The sequence below is a fragment of the Cupressus sempervirens genome, chromosome 3, assembly GCF_028749045.1.
Source record: "Cupressus sempervirens isolate cs-2001-9-10 chromosome 3, ASM2874904v1, whole genome shotgun sequence".
Classification (NCBI taxonomy): Eukaryota; Viridiplantae; Streptophyta; class Pinopsida; order Cupressales; family Cupressaceae; genus Cupressus; species Cupressus sempervirens.
This window is the reverse complement of record NC_143120.1, coordinates 432209688-432228388: the sequence shown is the minus strand read 5'-3', so window position 1 is coordinate 432228388 and position 18701 is coordinate 432209688. Positions and strand designations below refer to the sequence as shown.

The 18701-nt window shown below is 32.4% G+C and overlaps 1 protein-coding gene across 1 annotated transcript; it reads left to right on the top strand.

Moving 5' to 3' along the window:
* Window positions 1–4388: 4388 nt before the first annotated feature.
* Window positions 4389–18534, top strand: LOC149566872 (serine carboxypeptidase-like 43). The gene is made up of 5 exons (XM_089816550.1): window positions 4389–4608; window positions 16296–16363; window positions 17902–17999; window positions 18158–18249; window positions 18380–18534. Exons 1-5 carry the CDS (start codon window positions 4389–4391, stop codon window positions 18532–18534), a joined length of 633 nt encoding a protein of 210 aa, XP_089672676.1.
* Window positions 18535–18701: the final 167 nt, after the last annotated feature.

Sequence of the window (18701 nt, the reverse complement as noted above, 5' to 3'; positions counted from 1 at the left end):
CAATTTTAGTTGGACCACACAGATCAATATGTACTAACTCAAGTGGTCTATTTGACAAGTATTCTTTTGTTTTAAAGGATATTCTTGTTTGTTTACCCTTAACACATTTTTCACAAATATTTGTTGCTTTGGTTATTTGTGGCAGTCCTTTGACCTTTTTGTTCTTGCTGATTCTAGCAAGATTATCAAAGTTTAGATGTCCCAGTCTTTTATGCCGTAGCCAATTTTCTTCTACTTGACTCATTAGACAAGTATTGACCAATGAAGTCTCTTGGATAGTTGAATCTATTAGGTTATAAATATTTTCACTTGTCCTTAATCCACTAGCAATAACTCTAGCTCTTCCATTTTTAATATAGCATCCTTTTGCATTAAAGGAAATAGAGTATCTGTTGTCACAAATCTAACTAACACTTAAAATATTATGTTTTAAACCTTCAACAAACTATTCATTGTGAATTGCAGTATCTTTATTTAGAATTATTGAGCCTTTTCCTATTATATAAGCTCCTAAATTATCACCAAATCATACAAACCCTCCATCAAAATTTTCTAGGGTTTTAAATTTTCTTTTACACCTAGTCATGTGATGTGAGCAGCAACTATCCAAAATCCATGTTGTAGGTTTTTGAGTGAATAGAGCTATTTCAACAATTAAGGACTTTTTCAGAGTTCCTTACTTGCTTCCAGATTTATTTTGGTCTCAAATTCAATTTACATTAATTTGCATAATGGCCATAATGAAAGCATTTAAAGCACCTAACAACTTTTCTTTTTCCTTGACTAGTGTTGTTTTCACAAAAGATAGCCTCATGCCCAAAAATATTACAATTAAAACAATAACCATTGAAAAAGAACTTTGTTTTCTGACTAGTAGATTCTTCAGATGAACTTTGCAAGACATTCAATTTTTTATCCTTTTCCTCAAGTAAGAGTTTTTTATTTTCTATAATCAAATTTACTTCCTTTAACTCTTCTTGAAGTTCTTGATTTTTAGTTTCATGATTAGCAATTAACTTCTTTAATCTTTTAACTTCTTGCAAAGATTTTAGAAGTTCTTCTTCAAGGTCTACTTCTACATCTGAGTTAGATGAGTATTTAGATTCATTGAATTTAGGTTTAGGAGTATCAACTATTTTAGCCATGAGTAGTCTTTCCCCTTCTTTGTCAACATCATTGGATCCTTCATTGGAATCTTCTTTTGACAAAAGATTTTTCTTTTTAAGTCCTTGAATCTTTTGTTTTGATTCCAAGCTTTCTTTTTTGAAAATTTCTTAGTTTTCTCATCACAATCTTAAAGTTTGACATTTGGATAGTTTGTAGCGAAGTGTCCTAACTGACCACAACTGAAAAATTTAGGTTTGCTTTTATATTTCTTTCTCATTTTTCTAACTTGTAATGCTTCTAAAGCATCTATTAGATCTGAATCACTCTCATCATGTTTTTCAATCTTAAAAGCTAATTCTTTTGATGAGGAACTAGCTTGATTGCTAATTCTCATTTCGTATGCAGTTAATGTTCTTTGAAGTTGATGCAGGGTCAATTTTGAGAAGCTTTTCTTTTCTTCCAATGTAGATATTTTCGTTTCAAATTTAGGTAGTACTGACTTAATAATGTTTGAAACTACATCATGTTCTTCTATCTCTTCACCTAGACCCTTTCTAGCATTCACTACTTCATCAACTCTTAAGAAGTATGCAGCAATGGTTTCATCTTCATTCATTTTCAGATTGTTGAATTGTGTTTTAAGAGCTATTAGTTTAGACTCTTTTACTTTTTCATCTCCTTGATATATTATTTCAAGTTTGACCCATATATCATTAGCTGACTTGCAATAAACAACTTTAACAAAAACATCTCTAGAGAGACCACAAAGAAGGGCATATCTTGCCTTCTTATCCAACTCAAATATTAGTTTTTCATCTGCATCAATAGGGATTGTTGTTGGAACAATATATTTTTTTCTACAACATCCCACATTCTTACATCTGAAGAATGTATAAAGGCTTCCATGATCACTTTCCAAAAAAAATAATCATTTCCATCAAATATCAAAGCCCTATAAAAGGAAGTTCCTTCAAATTGTGCCATGACTTCCAATTAATATCCTTGGAACAATTCCTAAAAGGAATCCTACACTTTGATACCACTTGTTGGAAGTATAAGAGTTTTGAAGGGGGCGGGGGTGGGGGGGGGGGGGTCATGGGGGGTGAATCGAAACTATGTAGATTTAATTTAAAAATACTGATTACAATCCTTTAACCATTTATAGTAGAATAAAACATTGTTGGAAATTAAGACATTCACCATGAACAGAATGAAAATGTCAACTCACAAAGTATAGAGACACGGATTTTTCCAAGTAAAAAACCCTCAAAATTCTTCAAATGGGATTCGTCATAGGGAGAAAAACCACTCCATGAAGTTGTAACCTTTATTGCTTCAAATTCCTTTACAATCAACAGAAAGAAATGCTCAGGGTGTTCAACCCCTTTTTTTCTATCTTGTTGTTGTTTACAATCTCATATACACATACACATACAAATGTATATTTTGCATCTATACATGTATATATGCTTATAAAATAGCTTTTGAACACAACTTCTTTTCAGAACTTTTACAAATATTTATCTGTTTCTTTTAATACCTTTTTGGTACACCTTTTAGATTTGTAAATGATCTCTATAAATAGAGATGGAATTCAAACTTGATCAGTTACATGAAATCAATTGAACCAGTTAGGGTTGTTAAGAAACCCCCTTTTGAAAATGTTGTTTGAAAAACCAACTAAAATTAGTTAAGACTCAAATTTGGTCTTTCTTTATAAAACTATGAGTCATAACTCCTTTTCTCTTAGAACTGTATAGGTAGTGTTCTAGTTTTAGAATCCTAATTAAGATCTTCAAAAATATTATTTAACATTAAAAAAAAATGTTATTAAAATCCTTCTTTTTGAGTCAGTTTGAACATACAGTACCACTGAATCAATTCTTAATTGAAGTTAGTTATGAAGACAGGAAACTACTGTTTGTGCTTTGCAACCAAGAAAACTCTACTTTTATTTGTTTTTACTTCCAAACAAATGTTATTTACAGTTTGCCAAAAAAATTCTTCAACCAATTTTTGAAAAGAATTTCATATGTCTTTACAAATCTGAAACCCCTTTTTTTAATTTAAAGAATTTTGACAAAAAAATTCCATTTGGATCTTAGATAGCAACATGCAAAAGAATGATGACTCGATTTCAAAATTTTCATTGTCTTCACAAGAGTATTTGAAGTAGTTCCCTTTTATATATATTCTTCAAACCCATTATTCACTATTTTCTTATAAGAGAACTGCCTAATTGTGCTTTTGTTTTGAAGTCAAAGTGCCAAACTTAGAATAAAGAAATTTCTTTATGACCCTTTCATATAAAATATCTCATATATTTCATTTAAAAGGAATTCTTTGAAACCCTTGTTTGAACTAAAACTAACATCTTTGCCCTTTTAAAAACATCTAAGTTTTTTTATTTCTCTTTTCAAAAGAATGAATGAAATGTAACATACCTTTTCAGTAATACCTATTTTCCTTTAAGAATGCCCCCTCTATTTTAAACGATCCCGTTCTTCATCTCTCAAGCATGCACAGGAAGAAGATGACATATGAGTATGAAAACTGGTAAAAAAAATCATAGTATGAAGGCTTGTTTATAAAACTCTTTCTGCAAACCTGTCCATGTGGTCGTTATAACACTTTGCTTCCAAAAAAAATTGCATGCCATAGACTGAAAAATAAAATCCATTCATACAAATCCAAAACTTTGTAGAGAAAGAAAATATCTCATTCTCATAGAAATATGCTAAAACCTTTCACAAAAATGTTTTCAAGCACCCACAAAGAAAACCACATTTTAGAATTGTTTTAATTTCGCCATAAAGTTCAAACACTTGGCGATATCTTGCAAGAAGTATTAAATATTCCATCTTTTCAGCCAGTTTACGGTCTCATATGCTACTGCCAAAAGACAGGTTTTAGGCCTCTTTCTTTGCCATATATTTATTAGCCACGTTTACAAAATGTCTCATGTCATATGTCAAGTTTTCACTACCTTTTATTTTTGTTAACTTTAAAATTTTTTTACCAACTTCCAAAAGTCATTGTGGTCAACAAGTTCATGTACACTATGATTATGATTTTACTTGTATGTCGGTAATAATATGACTTGCTAGTAAGCTCAGCCTTTTCTACTACCACTTTTGAAGGGATGTTTGTTCTTTTCAATATTTGTGCAGTCGTAAGAGCCTAGGGATTTCACTATGATTCTCGTGGGTAAATTGTTTTTTTTAGACAAGATTGTGTTTTGTGTGCTTTGGTTATGGTTGGGTTTTTTAGAGAGTTTCAGAATGAGAATTTGGGTATGGATTTTGGTTATGTTAGGAGGTGTTTTGGGTGCTCCTCCGAAGGATTTGGTGAAAAGTTTTCTTGGCCAGCTAGCTGTGGGATTCAGACAATTTGCTGGTTATGTTACTATTGATGATGTTGCTGGGATGACATTGTTTTATTATTTTACAGAGGTAGAAAAGAATACCACCAACTTGGCTCTCGTGCTTTGGCTTAATGGAGGTACTCTCTCTTATCTTGATTACAATTTTGATTTTAAACATTATTGAAAAATAATCATAAGCATAAATTTTGATAGTTTTCTATTGACTCTAGAAATATTTTTGTTCTTAGTTGAAAATTATAAATTTTATAAAAATAAATATATTTGGTATTGATAATCTATCATTTTCTTTTTGAGTTCAATTCTTGTAGGGAAGGATAGTTCTTGAGTTTGGATTTGTCTTTTAGCTTTTGAGTGCTTTTCTTGTTTTTTGAAAAATGTATTTAAGTTGATAATTTTGAATTTATAAATGTTATAGATGAAATTCATGATCCAAGATCATAGAATGTGATAGAAAGAGAGGATAGAAGGGCGTTTGTGGATGATTCTACATGCTAGAAATAAATATCTACAAAATCAAATGCATGAAGTATTAGCTAGCAGGTGCTATATGAACTGTAAAATTTCATGATTGTAAGAGAGATTGCATTTAAAATCGGTGCTAAATGCCTTCTTGGATACACGTTTTGTGGATCTTGTGTTTGGGTTAAGAAATTAGTGTTTGCTTGATATGCTCGACATAAATATATTTTCACCTAAATGAAATCAAATATGAAAGAAGGAGACTCACTTGAAGTAACATTTGATTGCTTAGAGTGTTGTGTACATGTTAAGGGCAAGATTTTAACTTAAATATGAGGAAGTGTGTCATTTTAATTTGTGCTGGTTTTTCCTTTTTTCATGAGTTAAGTTTCAATTAGCTTGAATTGTTTAATTTTACTTTTTGCTAACATTTTTATTGGTGTTTAGAATCAAATTTCAAGATATGTTTTTCATTGTATAAATTTTTGGTAGCTTCAATTTTTGTTGGATATGATAGGGTTTTCGTATGTTTCTTATTATATTTTATGATCTATCATTATTAGTCCCTAGCTTAAGTAATGTTTTTATGGTCCCTTTTCAATTAATTTTAAGTCTTATTGGATGCCATGGAAAGCAATATTTAAAAAATCAATTTTTGAATTAATAACCTTAATTTTTGATTTGGATAAATTGTATTTTGCTGGGCTTTTTGAGCTTTTCTGAGAGTTAAAAATTAAAATAAAATTAAAAAAAGACAAGGATGGTTAGATAAAGCCACATTCATTGCACATTGATCATGAGGAGATAAAGGTGAATTAATTATGAAGTTGGAGCTAAAATTATTTGTAAAAGTTGGAGAGCATAGAGAAAAGGTTTTTGGATAGTTAAGAAAGAAATTGGCTACATCGTCTACTGTTGCATTGTGGAGGAGTTTGATAGAACAGAGTCAAGATTGTGAAGGGTTTTGGTTCGTTGGGCTGCAGTTTCAATTTTCAATGAAACATTAACTCATTTTAGGGTAATGCTCCAAAACATTCTTCAATGGCTTTTGACATGTGTTTTTTATTAGTGTTTTCTTATGGGTCTTTTTTTTTTTCTTGGAAAAAGTGGGCTAGCCACTAAATATATTTATTAATAAAATTGGTTCAAAAAGCTCAACTAGGAAAGAACTAGAAAGAAAACCTAGAATCATTGCTTATATACAAATTTACATAAAAATATTTGTTGATATTTACAATAGATATTATATCAACAAAATTGAAGCTCATAAAACTATACCATTTTCTAAATTCTACCCATATGAGCCACCTCAAAAACCTCAAGATATTACAACATTAGAGGTAATTGAATCAGACCAAAAATATTTACATTCAACCTATAGTAATCACCTCTCCATATCATCACAATCATCTTCAATGGTACCAAGAACATTTGTAAATTCAGAAACACACCAATAATCGAATTAAGAAGGCCCCAATTGGGATGAGTGTATTCATGAAAAGGTAATGCATTTATGAATTCAGCTCCATGGTGAGGCACACATTGGCCATTCCTTCAATTTCAACATCTCAGGCCAACCATTTTTATGCATTCGACCCTCTGTATATCCTTTGAAAAAATGATGGATGCTTATCTCAACCTCACACCAATCCAAGCAATCAAAAGCCTTTACTATCTTTGTCTCATCATTGAATTTTCCATTAGTGATTTCCTGCACAACTCATGACATTACCATTGGCTCCCAGCTCAAACTAGATGTATGTTCAAGAACATTCTGAACTATTATAGGCTCATCTCTAATCCATTGCTTCTAAAAATGCTCAAGACCTTCTTCTTTAATATTTAGTCTGGTAGGAGAGTATAACAAATTCACATTGCTATCATTCTTACATGCTGCTTGGTGTAAAATATTTCCTTGGTATCTACTGTTTCCATTAGAACTATATTTATAGCATGAGATAGATGGATGAGATGATTTAAAACCATCTGAAATTCTACAGCTACTAGTCATTTCCTTTGCATTTTTTTCTAGCTTTGCAACCCAATTCATTTTGAATATGTGTTTTAATTTTAACAAAAAATTTCCATAGCCTCCACATTCTTTTGGGAGGCATGGAATGCTCCCATCACTATTTGATTTCCAATCTGAATTTTTGAGATAAGAATTGTTGCCTGCTTGCTTGTAACAAGGGACAGAGGGGTTGCTTCAATGGAAAGAATCTACTGGATAACATTGCTATAGATATCGAAAACCTCATCACTAGTTTTAACTCCTTCAATCTTCCTTCGCTTTTCTAGTCTTTCTACAATCTTAGGTTTTGGGATAGAAAATGGTTCATAGTGCCTTAAAAGTCTTAAAGTTGAGAGCCTCATGTTCTTGTCTGGCATTCCCAAGTTATTAGTGAAAAGAATTAAAGTAGTTGGACTTTTATTAATTCTAAGCTCTGAATGGTATTCCTTATCTTTGTTATTGATGAATTCTATTGACCCAAGAACAACATCCAAGAAGTCAACTACTACACTTAAAACATGAGGTGATAACTTGTAACATTTTGCAAAGTTTATGCACTTACACATATGCATTGACAGAATGGAAGTGTTATCTCTTAGTGACTTCAAGTGAGATCTCAATGTAGATCCTATCATACACTCCCACATTTTCCTTGGATGATCTTTGACATTTTCTATTTCAGCTATCAAATTTTTTTTATAGCCAAAGCATATTCCCACAATAATGATGCATTGTCTTCTGAAGAAAAGAAGTATTGTTAGCACCTAAGTGCTCCCCAGGAAATAGGTGCTTCTGGCAATAAAGTATTCAAGTCTAGATCCACCTTATCAACCTTTTTGGCAATAATTTTTTCTATTGCAGACTTGATGACTTGTATAAGAAATGAACATACATTTCCTATAACTTTTTCCACTAAGGTTCGACAAATACTAGGGATTTGTTTGTATTTTATCAACATCTTTCACCATTAAAGAAATGACATCCGCAAGTGTTACTTCAATGTAATTATCCAAGGCACTGATAATATAAGGGTTGAAAGGATAGATCACACACAAATCTTCATCAAGCAGACCTTTTATAATACGGTTGATGATGATTATAAAGGATTGGTGTTGAATGTATATAATGAACAAAAATTGCCTTTATGAAATGTACTTTATGAGCATGATAAACAACTTTTAGATGCAATCGATGAATGTAATGGTTCAAATTGTTCAATAAATGAGTTGGGTTGATGTGTATTAACAATGACACCATCACACCCGAGGTTGGATATGAAATCCGCCACTTTATTTCCTTCTCACATGGTATGTGATATGGTAACTTTTGAAAAATTAATTAGGTGCCAAATTTTCTTGAAGATATATTGCAAATGCCACGAATAGGATTGTCATTTGATGCAACTATTAATAATCATTTGGGAATCACCTTTGATATGGACTCTATGAAAATTACCTATTTTAACCAATACTAGGCCTACCAAGAGAGCTTGTGTTTTTGCTGAATTATTAGTCCCAGCTGGTAGTGGAGAGGATGTCATTGCTAGAACTATACCTTTGCTATCTTTGACACATGCCCTGAGACCTGATTTACTCAAATTTCCTCTTGAAATGCCATCAAAATTAAGTTTCACTATACCTGACTTAGGAGGTAGCTATTGCACAATTGCTCTATCTATCTTGGTATGCTGAATGTTGCTAATTCCACTCCCTCATGGAATAAGAAGAGATTTCCACTCTCGAATGATGAAACTATCTCAAATTGAGATTGCGATTAATTTTGCATCTGGAAAGGCCTACATTAGTGACTTCTGATATAAAATTGTCAATGCCTTGTAACACTATTCCTATCTCTGCAAACTCATTTATGAATATCCTCTTGTTCCTCTCCCACCAAACAACCCAAATAACCAAGGTTGGAGTACATATCCAAATTCCTACAAATAAAGCTTTCAGAAAAAGAAGTGGCCAAGACTGAAAAATCTCCCAAAGGTTATTTTGAAGAGGATTATAATAATGAAGTTTTTTTAGAACAAAAACCCAACAATTAGTGATCCACAGATTCATATTCTTTATTACACAAGACACATTTAAATGAAGGAGCAATATTCAACTTAGTCAATCTGTCACTTGTAAGAATTCTATGTTTAAGTGCAAGCCACACAAAACATCCAACTTTTGGAAGAACAACATGGTTCCAACAAAATTTATAAGTTCTAGATGGATTCTTTTGTGCAGCCATTCTCTGTAACAACTTATACCCCTCTTTGGTTGAGTAACAACCATCTTTAGCTAGAGCCCAAAACAATCTATCTTCCCCATCTAAAATGTAAACAAGTCTCTTGTCTAAATAGCCCCTAAACATCTATTTCTCTTGAATAGACAAAGGCAAGGGATCCAGATCTTTCCAAGTGACTTTCCTAGAATACAGACACATTTTATCTATAAAATCTATGACTTTGTTACCCCACATTGATTTTGAAATTTTCATTATGTTCTAAGAAAGAAAAGCATGAAGAGGTGGAAATCTATTCCATAAGTCCCTCTAAAATTTGACTCTATCTCCCTTATTCAACTCTCCAGAAATATATTTAAGAATAATATCTTTGGAAGAGATCATAAAATCCCAAATCACAGAGCCTTTAGGGGAATTAAGAATTGAAAAAATTCTTGTGGGGTCATTATTATCTAAATACTTTTGTTGAATTATCTAACACCATGTTGATTGAGGTTTAATGTACATCTGCCAAATGAGTTTCCCACCAAAAGCTACATTTCTCTTAGTCAAATCATGAATACCTACTCCACCAATGGTTGGAATATGAGCCATGTCATGAAGTGATACAAGAAAAATCTTTTTATCCCCATTCATATTTCTTGCCCAAAGGAAACCTCTAATCAAGCTTTGGATTTGTGTTAAGATTGATACTGGTGCTTTAAGGACTACAATATAGTAATTTGGGATAGCTAAAAGTACCAATTTTATAAGTAGAATTTATCAGAGCCTGAGTTTCAACATTGGGAGCTCTGGGTATATTGGAATACTGCTAGTGTTAACTAGTTGAACAAAACAAAAACTTTGAACTATCATGTGTATCTCTTTCAAACTGAAACTTGAAACTAGGTAAGCTAAAACAGAACTTAAAAGTGTTACTTGCATATTTTTCATACTTCAACACTTAGGTTTCAAACCTGAAATTATGCTAAAACTTAAACGAGGGCAAAACTGAAAATTGAAACTTATTCTATTTTCAAAACATGTATCTTTTATCTATGTTTTAAGGTAGTATGCCTTTGATTATCGTTGCGAGCATTATGTTGCTCTTGTTTAGAATGTATTAGGGGATCTATTTTAGTAGTCTTTAATAGAACGAATGTTGGATCAATATGAATTTTGATTTATCATTAAACTAGAATCATATTGCTCTAAGTTTGTTGTAGTGTCACCAGTGGAACCATATTCCCCTACAGGGGGAAAGGGTTCAATGGGACTCGCACAATGATTTCTTTGCTCATTATTCATGTAGGCTTCCGGGAGTAAGCCTAATTCAAGGGGGGGTGGATGTAGTGCCTACCCCTAGTTCGTATTTTGCTATCATGGTTGAACTCTGTTAGACTAGTTTTATGTCGATAATTAGTAGCATTGTTTTGAGATTATCAAATATCATTTCAGATTCAATTAATATATGATGTGATTACTTAGACTCTACATTTAATGTATGAATGATGATTATTACATTACTTTTAGTTATTGATGATGATTAGTTAGATGGTTATTATTACATGTGTTTTCTTATGGATACTTACCCCATTCTTGCATGTGTATGGTGTGTGTGTTTGTTCTCTTATTGTATGGCATTTCTGATGTGGTTAAGGAAGGGAGTCGTAGTCACCTACCAGTCGAGATCTACATGATATACCACTTCCTGCCATTTCCTATTTAGCTTAGCACATATATATATATATATATATATATATATATATATATATATATATATATATATATATATATATATATATATATATATATATATATATATATATATATATATATATATATATATATATATATATTGATATTGTATGTACATGCATGGTTTTTATGTAGGTTGCAGGTACTAGGTATCGACTTCTCTGAATTGCCAAGATGAGCATACCCTATTGCATTATCTTAATGGTAAGAGAGGGGAGATAAATTCTCAAGTCCAAATCCCAACCCTTTAAGCCATTTGTCCTAATTGGAAATTAGGAAAAGTATCTGAGTTGAGTACCCTCTGAATGTGTCAAATGACGTAATTTGTGATGTTAACCCTTTTGGTTTGATTTTGTATGTGTTTTGCTATAATGAGTTTTTCGTATTTTATTTTATGAGTCTTTGGTGTATTTTCTATTAATTAAGCCCAATTAAAAGATTTAATTAATAGTTTAATTTAATGGAAAATTAATATGACATTTTAATATTTATTTTATTTAATTAATTAAAAATTTAATTAAATAAAATAATTAAATTTGAAGATTAAAGTTATAATTTTAAAGTTGTAATGTGATAATATTTATTTAAGTTGATAAATATTTATCAATTAAGTTTGGAAAATGAATTTAAAAGTGAAAAAGATATTAAAATTATTAAAAGATTATAGGTTGCATGATGTGTGCATGTGATTAAAATATAAATATATTAAGATAAAACAAGTGGAATTATTAAAGTGAGTGCATGAGATTTAAAAATTAATAAATTAAATTGAAAAGAGTAAAGTGAATATTAAATTAATTAATGTGCATTATTCATTCAGAAAAGAGTATGCGAACTCTCATGAGTTGTCATGTTGACAACACATGAGTTTGCACTCTAATTATGCACATGTTGTCAACAACACAGGAGTCAGCGCACAAATTAAGAACATGGTGTCTACAACTTTGTGATTTATCTAGAAGGTTGGAAAAGACTCATGCTTAGTTTTCAACACCTTCTGGTTGTTTCTAGAGACATTCTAGGTGCTTCCTGAGAGTTCTCTATATTCAGGCACTCCTAAAAGCTTAGGGAGAGCATTTGGAGTGCGTTTGGAGGACCTGAGAACATTAGAGAAGGAAGGAGCTTGCTCTACAGATGCTGAGGAAAAGGGATTTAGCATCAGTGTCCAGGTAGACACTTGTGATTTTGGCCTATGTTATTTCCGCTTCTTGCATGTCCTGTCTTCTTCGTGTCTTCTGAATGCTTTCTAAGGATTTTTATATCTTGGTTGCATGCATTTGTCATGGGTAGTTAAATTCCATATAAAATCTTCATTTGTGTAGATCTGATGGAATTATGGGGCTAGGGTTTTCAGATGCGTATGGACAAACCTATTTTAAAAAAAATTAATGGATAAATTTAGAGAACAATTACCTTTTAGGTGAGATTCTTAATTCATCGAAATGGAAAGTCCTTCTTGTTTAGAATTAAACATATGTTCTCTTTTTATTTATATACATATGAAATATGCACACACACACACACACACACACACACACACACACACACACACACACACACACACATATAAATGCAATAATGTTTGATAAACTACGTGTGTATATATATATATATATATATATATATACTTGTTTAAAATCACAGTAGAGATTTATATAAATAAAATTTTGAATCACATGAAAATGATTAATGAAAAAATGTTATTTGAAAACGTTATTTAAAAATGTGTTTAAAAAAAATATATAATATAAAATGTTGGGGGGGTGGGGGTCTCACCCCACCCGACCCCTTTTCCTTACCTTCGTCACCTCTGCTTCCGTCAAGGGCACTGCGTAGTCACAGTGTACTTGTGATGCGACAGGGCCGCACGACTTATAAAAGCCCGACAGCAATTTTAAATCACTTTCCATGGTGATATTTTGTTTATTAAGTTTAAATGATATAAATTTTATTTATCAATTCTATTTAATAATTGATATTTATTAAATATTATTTGTTATTTCATAAATCTGATATACTGGAAGTATACTTGCAAACAAAAACTGAAACCTCCATACTCAATTCAACTATGTAATTTTAGCAAACCAAAACAGGTGCTTGCATTGTGTTTTCTCTATGCTTCTTGTTTTGGGTTTTTTGGTTGACTAGTGTTGACTAGTTATAGGACATCTACCAGAGGCTTGGGGGTTATGATTGTGATGTCATGATGATGTTTTGATATCGATCTTTACAAACCCAACCATGGTAATGTGATGGTATGCTCTATGAGATGTTTGTAATTATTGATTGTTATTATTTTTTAGTCTTCTTGAGTGAAGCTAAGTTATATGTATCTGAGACACTTGACTTAACCATTTTTGAGTAATCGATCATTTATCCTTGGTTTAATTTCCAGTCGCCATGATGGGATTGAAATGTTGATTTATTTCTTGATGATGTCATGTTGTGATATGTTTTGACTCAACCATTTTGGAGTCTTCAATCAGTATGAATTTTGAGATATATTTTGGTTATTGAAAACTAATGGATACTTTTGATTATCCGCGATACCTTCAGTTGCCAATAGAGAACTGTTGTGGTCATGATTATCTATGGATACTTTTATTTTGCTCATGGAGATTTGATGCTTTTATTATGGATTATCTTTTAGTATTTTTCAAGTCGCTTGTATAGGACTGTGCTGATTTTTTGATTTATGATTCCATGAGCTTAGGGTAGGTTATCTACGTGTAGTGTTGGGAAGTGGCTTGCAATGGGGGTCAGGGCCCTAAGTGGCTGCCAGGGTAACTCACTGTAAGTTGTCTTAATAACTGAAAACATTTACACTAAATGGAGATTAAATGAACCTAATAAGATAATTGTTTGTTCTCACCCATGCCTCGAGTGCTAGTGCAGACTAGGATGGGAGTAGAGAGAGCGCTTGGTTGCGACCTTGCATTCTGTAGTATGCCTCGTCTATATGAGAGGATACTAGTGGCTGCATAGGGATCACTATGGGGTCGGGGTCTATTAAGAGACTCCCAGGGTAACTCTAGCATGATCCGTGTGATTACACTTTCCCACTTGCATAGTAGGTTTCCTACATGTCTTTGTTGTGCCTTTGGGATTAGATGTCGGTTTGTGCTGGAACCTTTGAGTTAGTATACTTTTAGGATTCTTGGACTTAGAGAGTATTTATGCTATGTGATTTTGATAACCTATTTGGGACTTGAGATTATCTCCTCAGCATGGTGGGAGTGGACCATTTAGGTCCCACGTGGTCAGGTGGTAGTGCTTTTTCACTCTTACCATTTGAGATCCATCTGAGACATCGTGGCTAATGCATTCTTTGTTGGCATCTATCTTCATGGATTATGATGGTGGACATGTATCCTCACATTGATGATTTTCATATGTTAGATGATGTTATCTTATGCTTTACTTTGCATGTTAGATTACTTTCTGCATATGATGTAGTATGATTTAGGAGTGACATTCCTACTATGTTAATACCAATGGTCTCTTCGATGATTTGGAATGTTACGCACAGAGGGATGGCTAGGATCCACGATGGTCTAATGATGCTATTTATGGGTGGGAGGAACTGTGCACTTAGTTAATTATGTTTGATGATATATGGTTATCTTTTATGATGAATGTTTATATCTTCTATGATGATGTATCATGTATGATTTGTGGTTTCATTTATGTTATTGCATCATGGACTAGAATTGGTAGGATGATGTACTTTATTTCACATATGTATATTCTTTTAAGCCTTTCATACCCTGTGGCATGTACAGTGGATGATTGAGCATTCAGAAATGTAATTTATGAACATTGGATTTTCATTATAATTTTATGTGGATGTAGTATTAGATGGAAACATTAATAGTTATGTTAGATGTGATTCAACATTAAGGGATCCATGAAGAATGTAACCTGTTATACATGTTTATGTTTACTTCAGTTGAATGATGTTATTGCTTTCGCTACTATGTTATGAATGGTTTTACTTTCATGTTTTTAGATTTTTTTTTTTTACCAAACTTAGGTTAATTCTTTGGATCTCTTGGCGGGGCATTATAGAATTCTTTTTGCTAAAGAAAGCCATCTGGCTTTCCAAGCTACCACTTTAGACTTAATTCTTTGAATAACCGAGTTCTAGTACCTTGTCTTATTTGATCCCATGAAAAAAAAAATTCCAAGATATGTTGATGGAAGAAAGTCCTCTGAAAATCCCAAAATTTTAATAATTTTGTCTAATATCACTTTGTTTGTGTAGAAAAGAAAGATTTTTGACTTATTTGAATTGATTTTCTGCCCTGAGACATCTAAATACAACTCCAAAATCTTCTTTATTTTTCTAGCTTTTGACACTTGTGATATACCAAACAAGAGTGTATCATTTGCAAATAAAGAGTGTGTAATGGAAATAGATGTACCAGTAATGCTTACTCCTTTCCATTTTCCTAAGAGATGATAGTGCCTAATGGTTCTACTAAAGGCTTCACCCATGATGATAAACAAAGCTAGAGAAAGGGGGTCTCCTTGCCTAATTCTTGGAGTAGAAGAGAAGAAACCAAAAGCTGTCCCATTAACAATGGCTGAAAACCATGCCTTAGAAATACATGCTCTTATCCATTTACACCATTGATTTGAAAAACCTATCTACTGTAGGACTTGACGAAGAAATGACTAGCAAACTCTATCATAGGCTTTCATCATATCTAGCTTGATTACGAAAGAAGGAAATTGTTTCGTACTTATAGAATGAAGAACTTCATGAGCAACCATTGCTCCATCCATAGTTTCCCTACTAGGAACAAACCCCCCCTGCTCTAAAGAAATTAGCTTTGGAACAAGATACTGAAGACAGGAGTATATTACCTTCGTTATAATCTTATATGTAAGATTACAAAGAGAGATAGGCCTAAAATCAGAAAATGTTTTGGGCTCTTTCAACTTAAGAATAATTGCAATGTTGGTGGTAGTAAAATACTTGAGCATTGATTTGCACTTCCTAGACTCTTCCACTGCTACCAAAAGATCAAAGCATTGTATACTTGAGCATTGATTTGCACTTCCTAGACTGTTCCTACACTCTTCTTATGGGTCTTTTAATTCCAACAGTATTTATCTGAGTTAAATTTTGAGGTCGCATCCCTCGTATTAATCTTCTGCCATGACATTGATTTTGTGGGTTCCTTTTAAAAATGCAGAGTTGTTCTTGTTAGCACTACCGTGGTTGAGGTTGAGGTAGGGGAAAAGGTTTGGAGTATTTTGTGTGACCAGTGAACTAGGTATTTTTCTAGACAGTGCTGGTTCATATATTTCCTTAGCTAACGCACTGCTTAACTATGGGATCTCTTTGTATTTCAGCTAAAATAGCTCTTTTTTCGACTGGTAAGAAAAATATTTCTGTCATTCTAAACTACATAGAGCAGCTGGTATGTAATGTATTTTGTCTAATATTATTATGTATATATGACCTTCTTTTGTACAACAGTAGAAGAGATTTATAAACGTTAGAAATCACAGTTATGAGTTTTAGAGTATCTAAATTTAAGGGCAAAAGATCAATTTAATTTTGCATTTACGTTGGAGAAGTAGGCCATTCTCGACATTGGGGAGACTACAATTTCAAAACAAATAACAAAAACAAGCAATGCATTATACTCAACTACATCATTCTAAGTATAGTTGAAGTTTCAAGTTTGTGGCAGAAACATCAAGCAGTCATTAAAATGAACAGTAACAAAAGAAACCCAATTCGACTATGTAGTTGACTTCATATATAATTGCAGACCTATATACTTCTTCATAAGTGTACTCATAATAGATTCCTTTTAATACTCCAGCGGGCCTGCATATAGGAGTTTGAACTTGGTAGGCAAGTTGGTCTCCGCAGTGTTTCATGAAATCTTTTTTATTCTGAGGTTTCAGAAAAATTATCTCATTTTCTTTAAAACGAGCTCTATATCTTAGTTTGATTTCTAAGCCTCTCACTTTTACATATTGCGGGAACAATAAACAAATGCAGCAGTCACAATTTACAAGGACCAAGCAACCGCCGTCAAATCCAACTAGAATATATTAGGAAAACAATCAGATTTTGCTCACTTTTGTGCCATTAAAATAGATGTGCAAATTTGTCTATTTCATATAACCGTACAGATATATCCGTACACCGTAGGAAAAAGTGGACTGCACATATGAACTTGTATGCAACTTTCGATGAATGAAAAATAATATTTATGTTTTTTCTTCGCTACCACATGCTGTGTGAAATATCCAACTTCTTTGCTATATTGCATCCATAAGATTTCAACCAAAGCTCGTTAACCACTATTTTCCAGAACTTGTAGAATACATACATCTAAGAGCCCATTGCCCCAAAGGCTGGGACTCAAGTTCATCTAAAGCTCTTAATTTTTATAGCTAAAGTTTCTATAGTTTTTTTTTTTTTTTTTTTTAAAACTCTCTGTGAAGTTCCTAGTGTAGCTCTAATTGTTTCTGGATGACTTTTGTGAATTTTTACAAGTCAGATCAAAGCAAGTTGAATTATTTATCATTACACCTCTATTGGATTTGTTACTTCAACATTTCCAGATCAAAGATGATATAAATTGTTTCCTCAGGAGTTCAGAATCCCAGATCAAAGATGCTTATTCCATCTTTGATCTGACTAAATTCACATAATCATATCCTGAAACAATTTGATTACTATTTCTTTGCTACTATAAAAAGAAATTTCTAATAATCTTAAATCTATAAAAGTTCTGAGACCTGCATTCGCTGATATTTCATCAGTATGTACTTGTAGTAATTTTAAGCATGAATCACCGAACATCTTAATCTGAGAGCTTTAGATAGTCATTAATATAGAATTTGAAAACTTCCAATTTTCTACACTCTCCTACCTCAGCATTCCATTTTTAAAAATGATCTTACTGTCATCTATAAATTTGTTATTGTGAGCTTGCAGGTCCTGCCTGGAGGAGCTTTTACTGAACTGGGACTGTTTTTTCTAAGCGCTAAACCTCCAAAATGGACTTGCAATCAATTCTCATTCATGGAACAAGGGTATATATATTCTTACAAATAAGGGCTACATTCTTTTAAATTTTCCCCCATTTGACCTGACCCAAGTATATAATTTCTTTCAGTAAAAATTAAATCTTTCATGACAATAATAATATGAACAGTTGCGAACGTTTTGTTTGTTGATTCGCCCACCAGAGTGAGTTGGCCTTCACGTTTCTTCTAAAATGGCTGCACAAGTTTCCAGAGTACAAAACAAGAGACTTCATTCTCACCGGCGAGAGTTATGCAGGTATTTTTTCTTTTCAAAACCATCCACTCTGCAAAAATATTCATGGATCGGTAAAAAAAATTTGTAAGAGTCTGAATCTGGAAGATTATATTTTTATAGAAATGATGAAAGTTTCAACTACTTTTTTTAGGGCGTTATTTTCCTCAGCTGACCTCTCTAATTTTGAAGTATAACAATCACATCCGGCAATTTAAGTTCAACCTCAAAGCCATAATGGATAGTTATTTCTTTGCAATAACTCAAAAGAACCTATCTGGTTCTGAAGCTAAAATTGTAAACACCTAAAAGATTGTCAGAAAATTTGCTTCTCTTGGAACCTTCTCTTGAAAATTTTCCCTTCTCCAAATTTTGCCTCCTTCCAAAAACCTCCATTGCTTGAAAATGAACCTTCAATTGATGATAAGGAGTTCTCTTCTAAAACTGGGGCATTAATTGTGCATTCATCCACTCTC

Coding starts and splice junctions, on each gene's coding strand:
- LOC149566872 (XM_089816550.1), top strand. CDS start 4,389: ATGAGAATTTGGGTATGGATTTTGGTTATGTTAGGAGGTGTTTTGGGT. Junction 4,609..16,295: donor CGTGCTTTGGCTTAATGGAG/GTACTCTCTCTT, acceptor TTTGTATTTCAG/CTAAAATAGCTCTTTTTTCG. Junction 18,000..18,157: donor TTCTCATTCATGGAACAAGG/GTATATATATTC, acceptor CGCCCACCAGAG/TGAGTTGGCCTTCACGTTTC.